Genomic DNA, 23006 nt, shown 5'->3' on the forward strand with positions numbered 1-23006 from the left:
TGACTTGAATATGAAGCATAGTGCCATGTGTATCACTTTAGAAAAGAGAGTTCTGTGAAGGACACCACTGTTTGACCTCAATGGAATGATATTTGTCCACCTCGTCATTTTCTTTGTGATTTAAAAATGAGGCTAATTGCCCCCCCCCCCCCCCCAGCCCCTGTGTGTGTGTGTGTCTTTTCTTTTTCTTTTTTTTTTGGAAATACACACACAATGACTGACCATCTTGCCTGTACATTTTTGGCACTTTCTTTATCATCTGTTAGCAGAAATGCACTTTTGTACCTCCAAAATGTCATCCAGAGACTCCAGAGAGTATTCATTTCAGGAGCAGTCTCCTCCTCTTCTTTTTTGTTTGCATTGTTGTTGGCCTCCTCGGGGTTTGGTAGCAGATAACTCCCCTAATCTTTCTTAGCCAGGGTCACCAGTCATCACCCAGTTCCCCTTTGGCCTCAGAGACGTACCAGACAAATTTCGCAATAAAAAAGAATAAAAATTAACTTTTATTTCTGTGTTCCTCTTAGTGCAACTCTAATCTGTCTACTCTGTCTGCCTCCCGCTGGTCTGTTCTGTCCAAACTCACTGCTCCACAGCTGTGAGCCCTCTCCGTCTTTCTATGCACGCAGGAGCGATTTTAATGTGATGCTGGCTTGATTGAGCCTTCAGGCAGGCATTGTTTTGTTTTATTTATTTAGGAGGTTGTGTTTTTAGGGAGTCACTGCAGTGATTAGGTTTGTGAATGCTACCCCTTGAGATGTGGACGCTGTAGTGGAGATGAGATTAAAGCAGCCTGCGAGGAGGATGCAAGGCAGCTTAGTCGTGTCCCACTGAGTAGCGAGGTTCACGCCGGGAATAATGGATTACAAGGTGTTAGTGTTTAGATAATGGAATGGCCGCTCTAACAGCAGCCGGTCACATCACAGAGTGCCTGACTGTCTTCCTGAAGTGCCCCAGAGTTATGTCATCTTCGGTCCGAGCAGGAAGTCATGTGAGTGTCCGTGCTGGTACCAGTCTGAGTCTGTCTGTCTGTCTGTCTGTCTGTCTGAGTTGCTGTTAGCCAGAGTTTAGTCTTCTCCCCTATTTTGTAAGTGAAAAAAGGATAATGGTGCCTCTTTGTGCAAGACTGTAATGATCATTACGTCAATCTCCTCTTTTGTGCTTCATAATGTAGTCATTATTTTAACAGGTCATTGTGAATTGCAATTAGCAGTTGACCTTGCACTAGTGGAGAAAATCCATTGTTATTTCATACACGGCTTGGGTAAAGTTCTGTGTCATCTGAGATTGTGAGTAAGGACCCTCAGCGCTTAGTGCATTCCATCAGCCTCACCTCATGTCATTGACATATTTCTTTGCATTTACTCCAAGCAAAGTACAGCACTTTAGCTTACGTCTTGCACCCTAGACTTTGGAGGCCTGATGACTGATGGTAAAAGTCTGCTTTTTATGTGCTTTTGTAAATGTACTTGGAAAAAGAGATGCTTTCCCAGCCGCTACACCATGCAAAAAAAGTATGACGGAACGTGTGCTTGCATGCTGTTGTATCAACGTCTGAAAGGCCCCATTATATTAGGTTAGACTTGAGCTTTTCTACTCCTTCATTATGACTGCCGCTAGCGAAGCGGTCATATAGGGATTGTCAACGTTTTTTTATTCCTTTTTTTTTTTTTTCCCGTCATCTACTTCCTGAAATTTTGGTCAACGATACCCGGGACACCGAAACACCAGGGCACATGAAATTTGGTTGGTATGTAGCCCCACTAGACTTTTAAGGATGAAGAAATTTGTGTGGTACTGTATGTTGGTCTCAAGGGCCCACATCAACCTAGCCCATAATCACTCATGACATGTGATTTGCATCCACAGGCACAGACACACACACACACACACACACACACACACACACACACACGTACGCACGCACGCACACATACACACACATCCACAGACACGCACGCACACATACACACACATCCACAGACACGCACACACACACACACACACGCACGCACACATATACACACGCACACACACACACAGGCACGCACATACTATCAGTATCGGCAATTAGAACGGCCAATACATAATTAAAAAAATCAGTAGGATTAATGGAAAACCAAATATTCATCATCATTTGGCTGCATTTCCAGTATTGGCGTTACGTAGTAGTTTGTCCACCAGATGGCGCATCGTTGCAGTGAGACGTAATTTTGTTGGAAGTTAATGTAAAGTGGGTTGGAAAGACAATAGACGCTTCCTAAAAGGACAACACTGTAGTTTACCGCAGAGAACGTCTAATAAGGGTAGGATGATATTCACATGAAATGTAATTCCCATTTCTTCTTGAAGCCGAAATAAATCTGAGAATGTTTATCGGACATGCTTTTTTACTGCAGGTACGTTAATCTTATACAAGTTATATCAATAGTATAGCCTAGATCCTAGGTAAAATAATGTTAGGCCTCCTACCTAATGTTAGGCATTGGTTGAGTGATGGAGGCCAATTTGATTATTGGTGTATTTGTAGAAAACCATAAATGTGGTTACCAAGCAAATTGATATCAGTGATGTAATTGTATCTTTCGACTGTCATCTCATTCTTTTTGACCATAGCCTACTAACAGGAGCTAAGTGAGTTAGCCACAATGCGTTCGCTAACGCAATGGTTTTCTAATGGAAAATATACCTGAAAGATAACCTGTCTATGAAGCATGCTAAACAGGCTGGGACATTTCTGCTTGCTATATAGGTTTTTCTGCTGTTGATTCGTTCACAGTCCTTGGTGGCCGTGTCATTGCTTTGTAAAATGTTGCATTAAGACCACAAAAACTCTCAAAAAGCATCTTCAATCCTCTATTTTCAAAGGTGTTTCAAGTAAGGAAGAGCATGGCTCAAAGTAAAGTAACTAGGGCTGAGACGACGTAATTGACTACACTACATAAATTCGTCAAAGTGAATAATTTTTGTCAACTTGTCACAATGTAGATTTATTAACGCGCACCGGTGATGATCTACATCTCCATTTAAACCAAATGTTTTAGAGCGCACTTTGAGAGATTTATTCAGGGCAGGGCTGTAGGCCTACCAGTTGCACGTGCTACAAAAATCATTCTGTGCGATGGATGATTTACCAACGTTACGTCTGATACAGTTTTGCCTATGGCATGCGTGAGACTGAGACGCTTGTTTGTTTGTTTAAAGTGCGTGTTTATGGTGTGAGAGGGGAATCAATGTGCTTTGATTCCAGCTTGGTAGTTGTAGTCTTTGCGATTAAAAAGCATGTGTGTGTGAAGTATCCAAACAATGATAACACTTTCATTATGGCTGCTTTAGCCACAGACCTTCAGCTACTGTAGCCTACAGTGGTTTAGAAGTGGCTACTTCATTCGCGCTTTCTGTGATTCACGCAGCTGTGTGAAATGTATTACAACTTTTCGCCAAGAGGTGGCAACTTAAGTCCGCTTGATACTGAAAGCCAGGGATTTTCGACCAGTGGTCCGGGACCCACTTGTGGTCCGCGAGGACATTGCTGGTGGTCCCTGACCATGGATTCAGTAGTTGCAATGTGGGAATCAGTATTTTTCCCACGAACAATAACGATCGCAGCTCTCAACTTGGCCCATTAAAATGTGAACAGTCTAGCAACGCATTTCATGAAGGACATGTTAGTTATTTGTACCACTGGTTAGATGTAAAACTGCATTTCATTTTAGACTATTGGTATTTCATTTGTGCATTGACAATAAAGTTGAATATCATATGAACTAAAGATGACTAAAATCTTGCATATGTAGAAGAAGAAACATTCACAAAAAAATCCATGGCATGACCTCTCTTCTTGATAGCTGTTGAAAACCGCATGGAAATGACAGGGATTGTTTTGTTTGTTAATAAATAAAAGTAAAACTGATACCTTCTGCTTTCCCCAAATACAATGTAGCCTACAGGTGTACATGACCTTTCATCAGTCCAGTTGCAATGGATGAACTGTGATGAACTGCCCTACTTGTGATTGTTTAGAGATTTTAAAGGTTTTATAACAATGCTACAAATCTATTCACCTTCGCAGCGGCAGTAGGCTACTTGCTGTGCGGCCCGCACACACACACACAGGCATGCCAAACAAGCATACACAAAAGTTTCAAGAGTGGGGGATGGAGTAGAAGATGGATACAAATTGATTAGTTTGATTTATGTTCGCGGAACGGATGTACAGGACTGAGTGGCGGTCATATTTTGTACCGCTATGTGGTACATCTAGTCTTGAATGTGGTTGCTTTCCATACCTTAAATAAAAATTGAAATAAGAGCAGTTACATAGCTGCACCTCAGATGTCCACATTCAGAGATTGAACTACATGCTGAAATGCGACGTACTTTTGAATGCATGGCACATCTATGCACTTCTTCACTAACAACCATCCATTTGGTGCCATTCTGCCATTCTGCTTTTCATGTTTCATGCCCCAGAGATGCTGTGAAAGGATAAATGTCCACAAGCTGTCATGTAGTGTTTGTCCGACACTGCAGCTTTGCTTCCAAAGCATTTCATGTGCAATGTTTCAACACCCCAGGTCTAAATCTTCCTTATTATCTTTGCCAAATGAACACAAATGATATGGATATTAGATAATTTGGGGAGCAAGAAATCCACGAGACCTATTTGCACCTATTTCCAGCCTTTTGTTCCAACTTTGAATGTGGTCACCTTTATTAGTTTGTGGATACAGCTGAGATTATCTGGATATACTGATATCTCTTTTTTAAGCAGGATGTGGTTAGTTAGTAAGTCAGGCTGCACAGTATTTCTTCTGATTTAATTTATTGTGAGTGAGTGCTGTTAACTCTGTGGACCTCTGTGCCCTTCATGTTTGAGTAATCAGATGTACGTCAGATAATCCTTAGACTTCTGTGGAGAGGTTACTACAACCTATCCGACTTTCAACAGAAGTCAATCAAAAATAATTGAAGTGGGCCGAGGATATAAAAAATAGCCTCATGCCGTTGTCTTCAGAGACCAGGAGGATCTATAGTCCCTGTCATTATATTTTTTTAGTGACTGAGAAGTTTATATATGCACCCTGACTGGCTCATTAGCTGTTGACTAAAAAAAAACATGAGTACCGGTATCACCATGGGTTTTAACTGTGCATATGCACCTGACTCTGTCCACAAGGTCAACGTTTTTCGAGGAGCGTTGCGCCACATTCCCAGCATGCAACAGTGGGCAACTCTTGATGAAAGACAATACAGGGCCCTTAGAAGAAGTGGCCCTGGATGCGTCCTCTCTATACGATGAAAGGTGGAGACCCATGGCTGTCAGAGCTGAGGCCTTCCATTAATCATCAAAGGACCAAACAGCAGGGGACATCAGCCATGCTATAGGAGGATTGTGTAATAAGGGGCTTGGTAATACTATGTGTGTTGTTATGAATTTGTGTGCATGTGTGTGTTTTCATCTACAACCCACGCACAGCAACAAAGATAAAGAAGAAGGTTGTGGTGTCGGGATTGCTGGGGAATCTCCTGAGGGGATCAGGGACCCTTCTTCCTCTGTGGCGGTCCTAGTGCTGCATCTCTAAGAGTGTGTGGGTTGGGTCAGAGACTTTCTAATGTGGAGACACAGCACTCAAAAAATACTCCATAGAAATGCATGGGGCTAGTTTGTCACGCCAATATGGCCGTTGTCTACACATATCCCACCCCTTCCTCGGCAAAACGTCGACATGTGAATACATTGAGCCAATCATGTGGTGTGATGTGAATACATTGAGCCAATCATATGGTGTGTTGTGAAGACATCGTGCCAATCATGTGTGATCTCGCCGCTGGAGCAAGATTGGTGTCGTGAAGCCTTGCGCACGCACAGTTCGACCCAAAGACTGTGCCCGATGAGTGCCCATAAATCGTTGGTATATGGCCGCCGAGTGGAGGGACTTGCCTAAAAGGACTTTGGTTGGGTGGAGCCCCCCTACTGAGGTGGAGGCTGGTGGTTCGGGCTGCCCCACCCAAACTCTCCACCACCCTCCCACCCCCAGGCCTCACAGCTGCAGATGCTGGCGCTCCAGCCAAACTAACCTGGAGACCAGTTCGTTATTCAGCGGCGAAAATCAAAGGGCCTGGATGAGTTCTGGAATTGTTTTGACAGATTTTGTCGTGATCACTTACACCGTGTGTGCACAAGTTATTGTAATGTCCTTGGATCACAAGTTGTTTTCTGCTTGTATCTCTGACAAAATTAAGAAATTATGTAAGTAATCACATGTTGACCACCTAGTGTTGAGCCATTATAGTGTTAATGCAAGGTTTAGCACAAATATGGAAATGTGGATCACATTTTCATAGATCTTTCTCAGATGAATGTATTTGTGTCTAACCCACCAGAAAAATGAAGAATAGCTATATGTTTGACTGGAATAAAATTTGTGTACCTGGGACAGGATGTCTTCTTGTGGCAACAGTAATACCAATTAGCGACACACTAAATTCATATTAATGTTTGGATTTGGTGGCAAAATCAATCCGAATATACTTGTTAACCGCCAGAGATCCCCCCCCCCCCCCCCCCAAGGTGAAAATCAAGTTTTTAACCTTTTCACATGTCAATATGAAACATAAGACATGTCAGTTTGTTTCAATATCGGAAGTCAGCATCAAAGAGCTTAAAAGAAACTCCTTTTCTGTTCAGTAGACTGCGTTCACATTAGCAAATATCACCGAACCGTCCAAATGAACTATGGACCAGACCAAATGGTTTAGTGTGAATGCGCCCTAAGCCTCAGGGTACCAGTGGAGGTGTGTGTGTGTGTGTTGCACATAGTATGGATTGGTTTGAAGTCGATGTTGTGTTCTCTGTTGCCTCTATAGGCAATCAATCGCCTAGTCTCCCTGTCTCTAACCTCCCTGACCTAACTGTGTCTGTCCCTCCACAGTGACCTGGTCAATGGGCTGGTGTCCTTAATGAACGGCAACATCAGTAGTCCTGTCAACCTGGTAAGTCTTGAGTACTGCTGTGTGTCATTCTTAATCGTTGACATTTTGGCCTCTAAGATGTACATCATGCTTTTAGGAAAAGAACGCTTGGTCACTGTTGGGTTGTTTGATTCCCTCATGGGTCTTGATGTTTTTTAGATGTTGGCCTGTTTACTAGTTTTAGGTTTGCACTCATGAATCTCTCTCTTTTATTTAACTTTTCTTGCATTTCATGCCCTCAATATTTTATAGGTTTTATATATTTTAGTCTCTTTGTTCTTTTTTATTATTGTAAATTTTCATTGATTTAGAATGGAAAGCATTTTGGTACAACTCCTGTTGTTTTTAAGTACAATATGCTGTGAATATTCTGACCACGATTGTATTAGACTACTGATCTTGCACCCTAAGATTCCAAAGCTAGCTTACGTTTCAGTAGACTTGGGTAGACGTGTATTGGCTATGTTATTTATGATATTGTTTGTGGTTCAGTGGCCCCGATCCCTTAAGAGGAATCAAATTCAAGAGAGAGACGTTATTGGGCATTTTAGCCATTTTGTATTGATTTTGTTCTCTCTTTTTGTCTCAGGGAAATCCTGAAGAGCACACCATACTGGAGTTTGCACAGCTTATAAAGAGTCTGGTTGGTAAGTTGCAGGTGGACCTTGAATATAACTGGGCTGGAATATCTCACCCACATTTCTTAAAAGCCATGCACACCAAGAACGATAACTATAACGATAACAGCAAAAAAAAAACTATCACTCTAGCTAATATGAAAGACAATGTCAACACACAAACTATAACGATAACATCATGAAGAATGTCATTGGGGATCACTTTCAGAGCGATTTTGAATGATAAAAAACTGAGAGCCAATCAGAATCCATGCTGGATTATTTTTTAAAGTTACAGTTATCTTTATAGTTATCGTTCCTGGTGTGAACAGACCTTTGTCATCTCTTTTAAATCCCAATTTAAACATTCCAAACTGTTCCCTTTCTCTGACGTTAACCAGGGAGCCGCAGTCAGATCCAGTTTCTCCCAGAGGCCCAGGACGATCCCCAGAGGAGAAGACCCGACATCCGCAAGGCCAAGATGCTGCTGGGATGGGAGCCAGTGGTACATGCTTTATCTTTTTACTCTTCAATCGGGGGGCGCAAACGGTGATCTAATGATGATAAATATTGTTGGGAACATACTCTTGTAGTGTGGCTGCTCGGGTTAAAGAAAAGGTTTGAAAGCTGGACAGTTTTGTTCAGGCACCAGACAGGTTCATACTCCTGCCAAAACGAACTGTTTATCCCTACAGCTATGGGCTGCTACCACATTGCAATGGGGAAAAAACCATAAGAGACCTTAAGCTTCATAAGATATAATATAATGTTGTAATTATGTTGTGACTTATAATAGTTGAATAATGATTACAGATCTTCAATATAACATCATTCCACAGTTAAGTAAACATCAACCATCAGACACTGACTACAAGCAAATCTCAGAAAAAACATGAAATGCTCATAGCTCACAAACACTCAACAGATCACTTGCAGTAATCAAGTTCACGATGAAGCATTAAGAAGTCCACATATTTCCTGTAGTTTATTCATAAATCAACAGTGGACAACAGGTAGGCCCAATAAATTATTAAAACAAAAAGACTGAGATCAAAGAAGTGGTTTGTGGTAGAACTGGAGCCGTGAAGATACAATAATGATTTGGAGAAGTTAGCAAAGTTACAGTACCCATTAGAGTTGCAGTGCAGGGACCTGAAAGAGAAAAAAGTGTGTGAGCCAGGAACATGGCAATAATCCAGCAAGATTCATGAAGAGAATTTCTTTCAGTTGCTCTAGTACGCACACTGTTTCAAGTTTTTGGACACCATCCACAGGATCCTTCCTCACATTTTGCACTCCTTGCCAAATCCAGAGGAACATTATTTTACTATGTTATTTAACTAAACTTTGATACTCACTTTTAAATACCCACTGCTCTTTCGCCCTTGGCAACATGTCTCCTGACTGAGCAAGACGAGTCACGCTTCTGTGTGGCGTGTGCCCTGCTCACTCTCCTGACCAGATGCAGATGCGTTTAGTGAAAGTGCTCTCTGTATAAATTATGAAATAAATGTTAAATGGATGCAAAAATGTACAGCATACATGTATGATTAAATATCAACCTTTTATTAAAAAATGATGTGCTCTGCTACACTGTATAGTGTGCCTATGTGATTTGTGAGTGTGGGCATGTTTATGGTGGAGGTGGACGTATGTGTTTCTTGTGTGTCTTTCTTTCTTTCTGTTTTTTTTTTCTTTCTTTCTTTCTTTTGTGTCAACTGCTTGTGGACATACTCTCTCTCCTGTCTATCTGGTGTTTGACTGTGTTTGTCTGGGTGCCACAGGTACCTTTGGAAGAGGGTCTGAACAAGACGATCCAGTACTTTGCCAGAGAGCTGGAGCACCAGGCCAACAACCAGTACATCCCCAAGCCCAAGGCTGCCCGCATGAAGAAAGGCAGACCCAGACACAACTGAACACGTCTGCACAGTGGAGCAAACCTCTGTCTCTCTCTCTCTTTCTCTCTCTTTCTCTCAGGGATGCTCTGGGAGACATTTTAAAGCAAAGGAAAACATGTTTCGAGGGACGGTCAAGTAAATATGAACAATGTGTTTCGGTTTCTCTCGGTCTTTTTCCAGTCTCAAGTAATTTTTTGCTTTAAAGTGTGACGTGATCGTCATGGAGCATTTGGCTATCATGCTGAGGCTGGTTTGCCAACAGATAGACAGGACTCAGAGAAGCTACAGACAGAAGACGAGTACGAAAAACAACAGAGCCAACAGACTTTGCCTTGCACTACTGTCGTGTGCGTTGTCCGCTTTATTTAATAATGAACTGAGAACTTCATGAGCCATTTTTATCTTGATGAAATGTCACTGTGCAGTACGTTTTCTTTGTTGTTTTGTTTATTTTGTCGTCATGAATCATGCTTATTCATTGCCATAAAAGCTATGGGTGTCTCTTTTGTCCTTTTTTGGGCAGACATCTGTTGTAAATGTAGAGTGTTTATACCATTATGCAGACAAGTGTTGAATGTGCTCCGCTGGATCACCTCTGGTCATCTCACTTGACCTTCGAGGCATCCGCCAGCTCCAGTGAAGGGTCTTAGCAGAGGAAAGGAAAGGCAATGGAAAAAAGCTTTTGTGCTCGGCCTTGTGTCGTGAGTTTTGAAGCCATTTGTTGTCAATTTTACCTTTGTAAGATGATCACCTGTGTGCATGCAGGCACACACAGACACTCACTCTTACAGATAAGCACACTAACACACATACATACACACACACACACACTCTTACAGACACAGTTTTAAACACATAAAAACCCACACATGCGGTCACAATTTACAGAATTTTAAACCCCGAATTTGATTTCAAGAGGGGGAAAGGCTATTTTAATAAAATATTTACAGTGTTTGTGACGTTTGTTGTGTTGTCGCATCATTCTTTCTCTGCCTGGACATGGACAATGACCCACACATAGCACACAGCAGAACAAAAACATCTATAGAATGGCTGTTAAGCTCCTCACGTCCCTCACTGAAGTTTCCTCTCACATGCTCTTTATACACACAAACACACACACACACACATGAGAGTTGCAAAAATCATCCCAAAGCACTTTACTTTATTCAAACCACTTTGAGGCTGTAACAAATGATGTGTACTTGTGATGCCTAAATGAACAGAAGACTAAAACTGCAGAGTTTTTCCACAGAAGTGACTAACAATGTGTACCTGGAGGAGAGAAAGAAAGGGAGTACAAAGGATAAAGGCAAAGTAATACACTGGTGTTTGCCTGTCTCTTACATCTGACATTGGGATGTAAGTTAATCTTCCCATGTCAGGAGAGCAAAGGGTGAGTCACAGTGAAGAAGGGGCCACTGTGTGTGTGTGTGTGTGTGTTCCAGGTCCGACAGGTTAGTAGTAGTCGTAATTGACGTTGGCCCCGTGTCTGTACCCGGTGGCATGGCGTGGACCCAGCGCGGCGTTCTCGTCATAGTGGTGCTGCCGACCCTGGTCATTGGCCTGCGCTTGGTCCTTCCAGTAGGCGAGATCAGCCTCCAGCCTCTGTGGAAATGGGAAGGGGAGAGAGAACACATCAAGAAATGTAAGTGGATTACAAATGCCTGCTTTGAGCTACTTGGAGCTGGTCGAGCATCAGTGCTTCTGAGCTGGGGTATAATATTTGATAAAGTAAATATGCCCCTAGAAGCAAAACATAGACTACTCGTTTGTAAGTTGTAGCATAATATTTGATGAATGTGCCCCTAAAAGTAAACCTTTAAAAAATCACATTAAAAGGAATGATAGAAAAGTGTATGAAAGTGTTGTGCTTGGAGACTAGCAAGCAGAACCTCATTTTGCACCACTAATGTCAATCAATTGCTGTGACTGCTATGTTCTGTGGACATGTGAGATATGAAACTTGAATTGTCCACTGGAATCAGATTGATGGGTTGGGATTCAATCTCTTCCCGCTGTGCCTCATGGATGGAGGCTTCTCTGCTGCCTCCAGCTCATTATTGAGAAACATGACTGGATATAACAGTATATGTCAGTCCACTGAAGGTTAAAGCTGCATTGTGTTTTTGTTGTTAAAAAAAAAATTCAGACCTAAAATAATGATTATCTTTCTGAAGGCTACATTTAATGATCTTCCTCTGCACTGATTGTGTCTTAAATTTTTGATGCCATTGATGCACTGTCCCTGGATGGAAATGCAGATACTAATAATATTGGCCAATACTAAGGCCCTGTGTTGTTTTTACCATATACCGTATGCAAACAATATTAACACAAAATCTATTTTATTCTACAAACACACTATGATTTACAGTTTTTCTCGATTGTTTTGATGCTTGTGTCAACTCTGACATGATCTTCTCAAAACAGTTAACACCCGTCTGAACAAAAGCACGCCAAAATGACACATTTTGCTTGGAAAAGGCTGTTACTCTCTCAAAACACTTAAAACATGCAGCAAAAGCAAATCTTGCCTTCAAACAACACATCCTGTCGTCAAATCACTGTGTCATTACACACTGGACAACAAAATGCAAAATATAGTTGTCTAGCATTTTTGCTATGTCTGTTCCATTTCTATCTCATTTTTCTGGTATCAGAAAAAACTGAAAAGACTAAATGCAGTGAATAAAAAATAATTGTATTCATTCCTCCCGAGATGTAACTGTCATTGACATGTAAGACCTAAGCACCTAGACAAGACCACTTTCATTGAACTACAACTTTTAATTTTTCATCAAAATAGACCTACATAAACACCTTTTGTACTGTTTTCTTCACCAAATAGGCTATACAATAATTTCTTTACGTAAATGTGCCTTAGATCCATAGCCTACTTGCAAATAGCAACACAGAACAGACATGGCATCTCTTATGGATAATGAATGATTGCTGATTGAAGAATTGTGCAAAGGAGTTTCACACAGGTGTATCAGAGATTCAGACTTATGCAAGGAATCTCTACCACCTGTGAAAATATGTTTTCATTTTGTTTAGCATGGGGAAACCAATAGAGTTTGGGGACTTTGAATAACATCTGTGTTAACTGTTTTGCAAAAGGGTGTGAGAACTGTGTGAACCCAATGAGAATGTGTGAACACATTCGCAAGAGATGACTTCTGCTGTGCAAAGAAAGTGTTCATGAAGACCAAGTGGATCACAGTTTCCTTAAGCAGGTCAAAGCAATCGAGAAAAACTGTAAATGTCATTAAATTGAATAGTTTGTGACCCTCTGGTCATTTTCCACTATTCATATCCACCAGAGGCAGAATATCTTCTAATATTGTTCAAAAGGCCAAAGAGTTTCATGAAATTTCTATTAATTTGGCTGACACAACACATTATTTTTCCAGATTGTTTTGACTTCACCAAGGAAAACTACATTTACAGCTTTGACATGGCCAGGTTAAGGGTCCAACTGAATGCTGAATGAAACCTATACTAAGACACTGTGGGTTGATCTGAAGAGAGATTCCCACATGATATCATAACGAATGACTGCCATTGTATCTGGCCCACATGTCTGACCAGCAATCAAAAGAAGATGTTTAGTTCATGTCATTATATCCCAGGCTTCATCCATCTTAGCAAACAGCAGTATATGTAATATACTGTAAGTATTTGTTAAAATATTTATGACTAGCCTCCAGAAATAATTCATAACATACATCTTTCACCGGAAGCTAATTCTCATTCCCATTGCATGAATGGACACTAGAGTGTATGATGACAATGTTTGCCAGAACACAAGGAGCCATGCATGTTTCAGTGATGAGTTTGGTTGTCCACACACACACATGTATAGGCATGTGATGTGTATACATGTATATCTCATACTGTAGGTGTGTGTGTGTCTCCTCATCTCCATTTCTTTGCTATAACCATATACATATTTGTATAGGAACACTTTGCTATTAAAACAAAATCATGACAGTGTGTTGTTTTGTCAAGGCCATTTTGTGAAAAACTCCAATATTAAGCCATTTGCCATTGATTTCACAGTTTGGTGAACATTTTACATTTTATCAGTGTGGCCGTCGATCTATTAATATTTCATTACGTTCAGGAAACGAGTGTGTAGTCTGGACTCGGAGATAGTGAATGACAAGAGAATGACTCTTCAAATAATATCTTGCAAATTCTATAAAATGAGAGGGTGGGCAAGGGATGCAATTTCAGAAGCGAAGCGCTCAAGTGACATTTTCCGAGAAATATCACGTTGGTAGGTGTTGTTGCAGTGCCCTTATTGTCTAAATGATTGCAAGGTTGTGCAAACACTACATACAGATATGTTCTAGCTAAGATTTTATTAAAATGACATTTGTGTTCATCCCTTGAATGACCAGCGTAAAAAAAAGATGTTATATGTCTGCTCTCCTTGGTCAGGCTTTAGTGACAGCAATCTGCATCGTATTATTCTGAGGTTCTTAACAATAGATTCGCCAATACGGCCGGTATCCAGGCAGTCATGCTAATAAAGCAACTTGAACTGAACGGAACTGAAATGACTCCAAATGGAGTGGAGTTGACAGAGAGGAAAGGGGGCGCACCGCTTCGTCATAGCCCATCTGCATGAACTGCTGGATCCACTGCTGCACGTCGGGCCGGCTGCGGTCCCACAGGTTCCTCTTGGGCCTCTTGAGGGAGACCAAGAACTGCATGGCTTTGGAGGAGGACACCACCACGCTGGAGGAGGGCGCCTCACCGCCCACCACTGGAGTATGAGAGAGAGAGAGAGTGAGAATGTTCTGCTTTTATGAGACACCATGGCTCTTTAATTAAAAACATAGCAAACAAATATGCATGAAGCTCATAAAATCATGGCCAACAAGCTTGAGCAGTGTGTAAGGTACTTACTTAAAAGTGCATTCACATAACAGCAAAGCTGAACTGCAGCTTTGACTCCAATGTGCCACCAACCCATCTACCCACTAAGTAAGAATATTCCCTAAAAAATCTATAAAAAGATCACAGAAGTGATATATTGCATGTCTTCCGTGAAGCCGTTCTACTCTACTCTTACGTAGCAGTGCATCTCTGGGTAATGATTTCAAATGAATGGTTCTGGTGAAATTAATGGTTCTGGTTCTTTGTGCCTTTTATGACCACCACCCATATGCTTACAGACTGGACAGAAAGGGCCATGTGAGCTCTCTCCACTGAGATGAATGGTGTGGGTCTGGCCATTTATCACTCTCTTTTTCTCTCCACACTTGTGAATAATGGCACTATGATTATTTCATGGCCAGCCTGTAATGATCCTCTTCACACTCTCACATGTCTCACATGTTTCAAAGCCGTGGCCTCGATATAATGATCTCCATAATGACCTCGCTTACTCGATATTATATGCTCTGGTCACGCATATTGTCTCCAGTACCCAAGCCTTGCTTTAATCCTTGCCCAAAGCCTTGTTTTCCCCTAAATACAAAATGTCACCTCGCTTTCCCCTGAGGCATATCAGCCATGTATACTGTAAACAGCAACGTTTCTTTTGGCTGAGAGATTATGACGGAAGTGGATGGTTATTGCAAACAGAATGTGTATGAATGGTGCGAGGCATACAGTACACACCAACAGTGACGCATTCAGAGAAGCTCGAACCTCCCTCGTGAATATCGTGAAAAGTGAGTCCCTTCATTGCTATGTCAAATGTGTTGTGTGGTGCAGTGACACTACTAATTACCCATGCTTGGGGACAGAACTGAATCACCTTCTCTTTTCTTCAGGATTTTTTTCAGACCTCCTTCACCTGAGGTACCTGTGGAAAGTGGGGATTGAGACAGTGGGTTATTTGTCTGCATTCAGCTGCATGTTTACCAACCCCCATAAGGAGCAGCCAGAGACAGTGCTGTGCATCACATGTTCTACATTCCTAATCTCCACTCCCACTGTGGGCCTGTTGCAGCCTCTGTGCTTTCCCACCCACTAACTCTTGTGTGTTTTGGGAAGGATTTGCAGATCACATGCAGAAAATGTACCCAGATGCACACACACACACACACACACACACACACACACACACACACACACACACACACACACACACGTTGCATTAATAGGGGGTGGGCAGGGGGGACTTCCCTCAACCCTCAACTTTCAAAACAGTGGTGTTTGAGCAGTTTTTATTTTATTTTTTTATTTAAAGCTTTATTTTACCGGGAAGGTCCCATTGAGACACAATGTCTCTTCTGCCAGGGAGTCCTGGTTTATGCTCACGGGAGAGAGAGCAGGCACAGGTCCTACATGATTGTTGGTTTCACTGAAGAAATAGTCTTAAAGTTATGGATATAATGAACATTCTGAAAACGAAAGGAACTGCAGTCGCACAGTGCAGGCTACTCGGAAGGTACAGCAAATAAAAATATTCAAACAGCAATATCATGCGCTTTTTAGCTCAGAATAATCAGCCTGGCCCCAAAATGCCACCGGCCCACCAGGAATTTGTGAATTCTCCTAACTCATTGATCAAGGCATTGAGGAGCAGGATAGCAGTGGAGGACTCTCCTGTTGCTGTATCAGCAGATGAGAAGGGCCTCAGCGTGCCACTGACGTGACTGGCTAGGCTCATAGGTTGGTGAAGGAGAATGCTTAATCATAGCCAGCTAGTTGAGCACAGTAATTCTTTGCTTTTGTGAGAAAGCACGCTATTTATGAAAGCAAACATTTCCCTGTCACTCAAGCACACCAGTGTGTGTGATCATGGCAGTTGCAGAACCACAGTCTGCACGCACTGTCGGCTAATGCACTGGAAATCTGGTCGGATAGGCCTAAATCTCTTTTTTTTTTAACACTTCCCTTGTGAGTTAAATGTTTTCATGCAGATGTCTGGATAATAGGTGAGGTAACATATGTTTTAGGCATAGTGTAGGCCCTACTCTCTGATGGAAAGTGTGCAGAAATTGTGCATTCACTTAACAGTTACAACATCTGTCTCTGCCCCCCCCCCCCCCCCCCCACACACACACACACACAATTTTGAAGACGCCTTTGCACACACACACACACACACACACACACACACACATACACACACACACGCACACACATTATTTGATTCAGTAATGCAGCAGAATCTAGGTACAGCCTGCGATGCCGTGCCGGTGACGACTGAGGCAGGCCAGCCGCCAAAGAGCTGTGAGAGAACCAGCCTCAAGCTTATCTGAGCACATGTTTATTTGAGGAAAGCCACGGAGCACAGTGGGGGGGGGAGGGGTTGGTATCCATACAGGGATTGCATCAGAAACTGGCCTTAGCCACACACACACACACATGAACACACATGGACACACAAACACACACACACACACACACACACACACACACACACACACACACATGGACACCCGAACACACACACACACACACACACACATGGACACACATGGACACCAAAACACACACACACACACACACACACACACACACACATACACACACATGGACACACAAACACACACACACACACACACACACACACACACACACACACAAACATGGACACCCGAACACACACACACACACATGGACACACATGGAAGGGAAGGAGCAGTAAGTCATTATGTTGCTGTTCAGGAAAAGAAGAAATAGTTTTGTGAACATGCATAGATTTTCATATGAAGAAGGCATTGAAACAAAAACATGATCTTATCGAAAGACTAGAATTCAGCCATCTTAGGAAGCACAAACAATTGCAGCGAGCATTGGAAGCTACAGAGTGTAAATATTTCCTTATAATCTCAAGGTCTCCCCTATCCCTGTCTTTCTCTCTCTCCCTGTCTTTCTCTCTCTCCCTCTGTTTCCCTCGCTCTCCCTTTTTACTCGCTTTTCTCACTGTTCAGATCTTGGGCCACTATTGCAACAAATTAATATTTCCGTTTTTAGGAAAGTTGACATAAAGACTAATTTGCAATTTCTCAAAAGTTAAAAAAAAAAAAAATCTCAAACCTTTATATAGTGCACAAAAAAAAATGTGGATGGTTGCCTGCAACATAATCAGCATGTTGGGACAGACAAAATAAGAGTGAAAAGTTCATCAAAAATGTTTTTTACTTATGGGTATGACAGGAGCATTCAGTCAAAAGATGGGTCATGGGCCAAACACTCTGAGAGAATTTCTCAGCACAAGATTGAAAAGAATGTATTTATTTCACTAGTTACAGTAAGATTCTGGGGAAGTGTCTGTGCCCGAGGCGAGGCCACTGTTGAATGTGTGCAACCTTCAAGCCCCCAGAAGGTATTACATGATAAACCATCATATTGCCAGGATATTGCCACGTAGGTTCAGGTGTACTTCAGAAAACCTTACAGTAGTCACTTCAAACAAACCAGCACTGTGTCACAAAATGGAACTCTAATATCTATTACCCAAGGAAAAAGCCACACACAAACTCTGTGCAGTAACATCACTAAGCTCATCTCAGATGAAAGTAAAGACAGCAGATGCATATGCTGTGGTCAGATGAGTCCATGATTTAGCTGGAGTTGGAACATCGAGGAAACATGAAGTTGCCAAAGACCACTGGACTATTCAGACTTATATCAGCTAAAGGTACAAAACCCAAGACCTGTTATGGAATGGGGTGCATTGCAAATGGATTCGCACATGTGTGAAGATACAATTGAAGGTTCCACATATTGTCTATATCTCACCTTGTCTTGTCCTAATAGTCTGATCCTGTCCCACTGTTTTTCTTATGTGTCTGTTTTTCTATCACTATGTTTTGTCTTTTGTTTCTGTCCCACACTAGATCTATGTATATTACCCTTGCACTTTTTACAAATAGCGTCTTGATAAAATATGGTAGGACAAGTGAATGTAATTCATTGAGCTGTATTAATAAAGTTGTCCTCCGAAGAGAGGGGTGGAGGTGGGATAAAAAAATTAAATTAAAAAAAGGTTCCACATATTGGAATTTTTAGACACATGCTGCCATGAAGGCAACATCTCTTCCTCATGTCATCATAAGACAATGCTAGGCCTCATCCTGCACTGCACTGTCAACAGTATGACTTCATAGACACTGTGTGTGTGTGTGTGTGTGTCTGTGTGTGTGTGTGTGTGTGTCTGTGTGTGTGTGTGTGCGTGCGTGCGTGCGTGCGTGCGCTTGACAGGCCTGGCAGCATGTTCAGATTTGTCTCCTATTGAAAAGCATGAGGAAGAGGAGTATCAGACAATGGCCACTACAGCTGCAGTCCTTAACATTTGGAATTCCAATTCCAAAACTGCAGCAATCTGCATCCTCAGTTGCTATTAGTAAGCTATTGCAACAATTAGTAAGTGCAATTACAAGGGAAAGGTGATACACAGTGTAAGCATGCCTCTGTCCCTACTTATTGAGTGTGCTGGAAGTATCAAATCCTATATTTGCTTTACAAAACAGTTAATCAATTCAAATTATGGAAATCTTCTTGTGCTCTGCTTGTATCCTTGCAGTTCTGCCAGACATATAAAGGCTCATCATCAAATAACAGATTTTTATTTTTATTGCACTTAACAAAGTATGCCACGTTTTTAGCATTCAAGCCGTAACTTTTTTTTGTCTCATTTTAACAAGAATGTGCGCGGCATCGTAGGAAAAAAATGCCACTGGAAAAAAGTTTCCCTTATCAGGCCCCCTCTGCTTGTTCTAATAGTTTTATAGCCACTGCAAGCTTTCACGGATGATTTCCATTTCTTTTTAGCCTACTTCCAATCATCTGCATACGAGCGATAGCGTGAACAAGGGACAAGAGAGAAAAAAGGAGAAAGAGAGAGCTCAAAGAGGAGGTTACCTGTGAACGCCAGTGTGGCCATCAAAGTTGTGATTGCTAGCAGTCGCAGACAAAAGCGGAGAGACGCCATCATTATCCTCTCTTTCCTACTTTCCCTTCTCTCACTCTCTCTCTCTCTCTCTCTCACTCCCTGCACTCTTTTGCCTCCGATGCAGACAGTATGTGCAGCTTGACAGAATGAGAGAGTTGAAGGGTAGAGGGGGAAATGAGGAGGAGGAGGGGGAAGGAATGGGGGGATGGAAAGAGCCCTGGAGGAAGAGAGAACTCATACACTCCCTGTGGAAACTTGTCTGGATGCTGTTGCTGCTGCTGGAAGAATAGTAAACTTGGAGCCAGCCCACATACAGCAAGCTGACGAGGCGAAGGCTGTTTTTTCTTTCTTTTCTTCCCCTTCACACTCTCTCCTGGTCTCCCAGCTTGCCTCCTGAGCCAGCGTTCATCTGCGGTTTGAATAGGACTTGAATAAGACTTGCCAAAATGACACTGATTTTCCATGGATTTTTTTTTCCTGAGGGATGAATCCTGTTTGAAGTAGTTTATTTTTCTGTGTGACTAAAAATTGACAAACCACAGACATCTGCCTTGTTGAGCTGCTTATGAGGCCAAAATTGTGAAGTTATGTGATCTTACATTCTGTGTACATATGTGTTCTTACAACAACGTGCTTTTCTTGGCTTTTATTTCTAAGCACGGTCAATCAGCTGAACGAGGAGATCCAGGTTGTTTGAACAGCCTTCACCTTTGTGCAGTGATTTGACCTGGCATTGATTTTGACACAATGGTAGAAGGTCACATAGAATGTCTTCAGGAACTGAAGAACTGAATAACAAGGTGCAGACTCCACGCAAAACTCACATAACACCAACCATGGCATTGTGTTGGCGTTATGGATGTGACAGTTTTGCGTGGAATTACCCAAATGCTACTTTGCTGTCTGCTTTGTTTGGGAGCATTCTAGGTGATGCATTCTAGGAAAAGCTTTAGTCTCCAAGTAAAAAAAGAAAGTTACATTATAGACACTGAAGAGAGCTTTCTCCCAAGTGCACCTAGCATCCACCCCCTCAAAACACAGGAGAAAACTGTGTACACATGACCAGTGAGTGTTATTCTCATCAGGATCAGGCAACAGCAGCAGCAGCAGTACAGCTAGCTGTAGGGTAATGAATCGGCCTTGATTCTGTAAGGGCCTCATCTTTCATCTTTCTTCCTATAGCTATTATCATTTTAATTAATGACCATCCTTAGCGGTAGAACCATGTGACCTCAGACTTTTTAAAAAGTGAATATAGTCAAGAATTCTTACAATGAAATAAAAACATGTCCATCTCTACAGTACAAAGAAGAGATAACAATAATAGAGTGACTATTTATGAGCATTAGTAGAGCAGGGGTGTACATAACTGAAAGAATCCCATTTCAGTAATGGTTACATTTCACTTCCTCTCCTCATTTCCTTTCCTTAAGTTTTATCTCCTCCTGCTCAGGAAATGAGAAGGAAGAAGCCAAGACAATTATCAGCTTCTGTATGAAATCCATCAAACCCTTTAGTCCGATGCAGTACTTCATATGGAGGGATTATCACGTGATTATCACCCGTCACGATAGCATATAAGCTTTTTGAATAACATTTGTCTATTTTTTATATAGCCTATAGCAATGGTTCTTAACTGGTCTGGCTTTGGGACCCACAATTTCCCATGTTCTTTTAGTCGCGACACATATATTCTTTCAAGCCAACGGATATGGTGAACTACATGGTAAGACACGCAAAGTGCTTGTAGGCCTACTTGTTTGGAACATGCTGATGTTTGGCATTGTATTTGTGAGGTCTTCAACTCCTGATGTCACCTTTCAAAGTACATGACATGTTTGCTTTTGACAGGGCTACTTAGTTTCCATGTAACATTTTTGTTTTAATGGTTTCATGCTCTCATGTGCCAGCAATTCACTGCACACCACACACGGGTTTCAGTCCCATTTTGTCCTCAATTTAAGTGAATCCATGTCCTACTTCAAATATGCAGGGTCGTAGCCTACTTCTGTATACCCCTAAACTGACAACTAAACATTGTCTATGTCCATGGCAATGACTGATATAGTCTTAAAGGTCCCATATTAGATCTGATGAAGTAGCACTTAAAATGGCATTTTTTATTTTTAACCCACAAGCACCGCGACCCAGCCAGAACTGTTCCATAACCCACATTTGGGTCCCGAGACTCCCAACCCACCAGTTAAGAAACACTGGCCTATAGTGTCTTTTTATTTCAACGATTTATATGATTTCATTGACTCTGTAAATTATGCAATTGGTCAATATTACAAAAGGTTTTAGCTTCAGTTTTTACGCAAATCCGTGGAGTAATAAAAATGAAAAAGGGAAAACACAACTGGTGGATATTCGGATATTCCCCATTTAACCCATTTCACCCCATCGGTCATAATTGTGACTGAAAAAAAAAATGTGTACTTATAAGCCTCTAAAACTGTAACTGGGGAATATCCCAATACTCTTTCAGTAAATATTGAAACAATAAAGTGTTTCAATTAAAAGTGTGCAGTGTCAAATGTTTTGAGTAAATTGTCACATGACCAGAGCTGTTTACTTCCTAGTTGCACCTTGAGAAGAGGATGACGGCCTCCAGCTCCCAAATAAAAGGTTTTTAAAGTATGTTAAAATAAACATAGGACAAATATTTTTGTACACATGGTCTGGTGTCTAGTTATGATATATACATTTATAATTATTCAAATGTCTTTGGTGTGTTTGCAGAATGAGTAAACATGTTAACGGTCACGGTGGGATAGAATGTTGTATCTAGATTCACACATACTTCTACACCTACAAACACACACACATACACATACTCATACATACACACATACAGAGACATACACACACACATACACACACTCACACACAGATACACACACACATACATACTCACACACACATACACACAGATATACACACTCACACACACACACACACACACAGACATACACTCACACACATACACATATTCACACACACAGACATAGACACTCACAGACATACACACACACACACACACACATTCACACACACACACACACGCACATATTCTCACACACACACACACATGCACACACACACACACATACACATAATCACACACACAGACATACACACACACTCACATACACACTCACACACACACAAATATACACACTCACACACACAGATACACACACACACATACACACAGACATACACACTCACACATACACACACACACACACACACACACACACACACAAATACACACATACACACAAAAATACACACATACACACACACACAGATATACACTCACATACACAGATATACACACTCACACACACACATACACACTCACACACACACAAATACACACACACACACACAGATATACACTCACACACACAGATATACACACTCAGACACACACACAGACATACACACTCACACACACACAGAAACAAACACACACACACACACACACACACAGACATACACACTCAAGGGGACTTCACATTGCACGCGACATGCACTTTGCCTGCTGCTCTCACACACCCACCTGCAGATACACACACACACACACACACACATACATTATACATATATATATATATGTATGTGTGTGTATGTGTGAGTGTGTAT

At 41.6% G+C, this 23006-nt stretch overlaps 2 protein-coding genes across 3 annotated transcripts in view; one reads left to right on the forward strand and one right to left on the reverse strand.

The window, feature by feature from the left end:
• uxs1 (UDP-glucuronate decarboxylase 1) overlaps nt 1-10446 on the forward strand; it is a 58598-nt gene extending 48152 nt beyond the window's left edge. The window contains exons 12-15 of the mRNA XM_076264054.1: nt 6933-6993; nt 7562-7619; nt 7991-8094; nt 9374-10446. Coding sequence (XP_076120169.1) covers nt 6933-6993; nt 7562-7619; nt 7991-8094; nt 9374-9505 — 355 coding nt within the window. The 3' untranslated portion in view covers nt 9506-10446. The remainder of the gene's footprint in view (nt 1-6932; nt 6994-7561; nt 7620-7990; nt 8095-9373) is intronic.
• Nucleotides 10447-10623: 177 nt separating this feature from the next.
• On the reverse strand, nt 10624-19597 carry ecrg4a (ECRG4 augurin precursor a). Of its 2 annotated transcripts, none has more exons than XM_076264056.1 (4): nt 19325-19597; nt 15264-15311; nt 14101-14264; nt 10624-11095 (listed from the first exon to the last, which is right to left on the reverse strand). In XM_076264056.1, exons 1-4 carry the CDS (start codon nt 19395-19397, stop codon nt 10946-10948), a joined length of 435 nt encoding a protein of 144 aa, XP_076120171.1. In that variant the 5' UTR covers nt 19398-19597; the 3' UTR covers nt 10624-10945. The 2 variants fall into 2 exon arrangements, with proteins under 2 accessions (XP_076120171.1, XP_076120170.1); XM_076264055.1 differs by having other exon boundaries at nt 15237-15311; nt 19325-19596.
• Between the last annotated feature and the right edge of the window lie 3409 nt (nt 19598-23006).

Source organism: Alosa pseudoharengus, unplaced genomic scaffold (genome assembly GCF_046254945.1).
Source record: "Alosa pseudoharengus isolate Yale_2024_CS ecotype anadromous, Long Island Sound unplaced genomic scaffold, YU_APseudo_1.1 YU_APseudo_1.1_scf_3, whole genome shotgun sequence".
Lineage (NCBI taxonomy): Eukaryota > Metazoa > Chordata > Actinopteri > Clupeiformes > Clupeidae > Alosa > Alosa pseudoharengus.

Coding starts and splice junctions, on each gene's coding strand:
- ecrg4a (XM_076264055.1), bottom strand. CDS start 19,397: ATGATGGCGTCTCTCCGCTTTTGTCTGCGACTGCTAGCAATCACAACT. Junction 15,312..19,324: donor GGCCACACTGGCGTTCACAG/GTAACCTCCTCT, acceptor CACTTTCCACAG/GTACCTCAGGTGAAGGAGGT. Junction 14,265..15,236: donor AGTTCTGTCCCCAAGCATGG/GTAATTAGTAGT, acceptor CTCATACTCCAG/TGGTGGGCGGTGAGGCGCCC.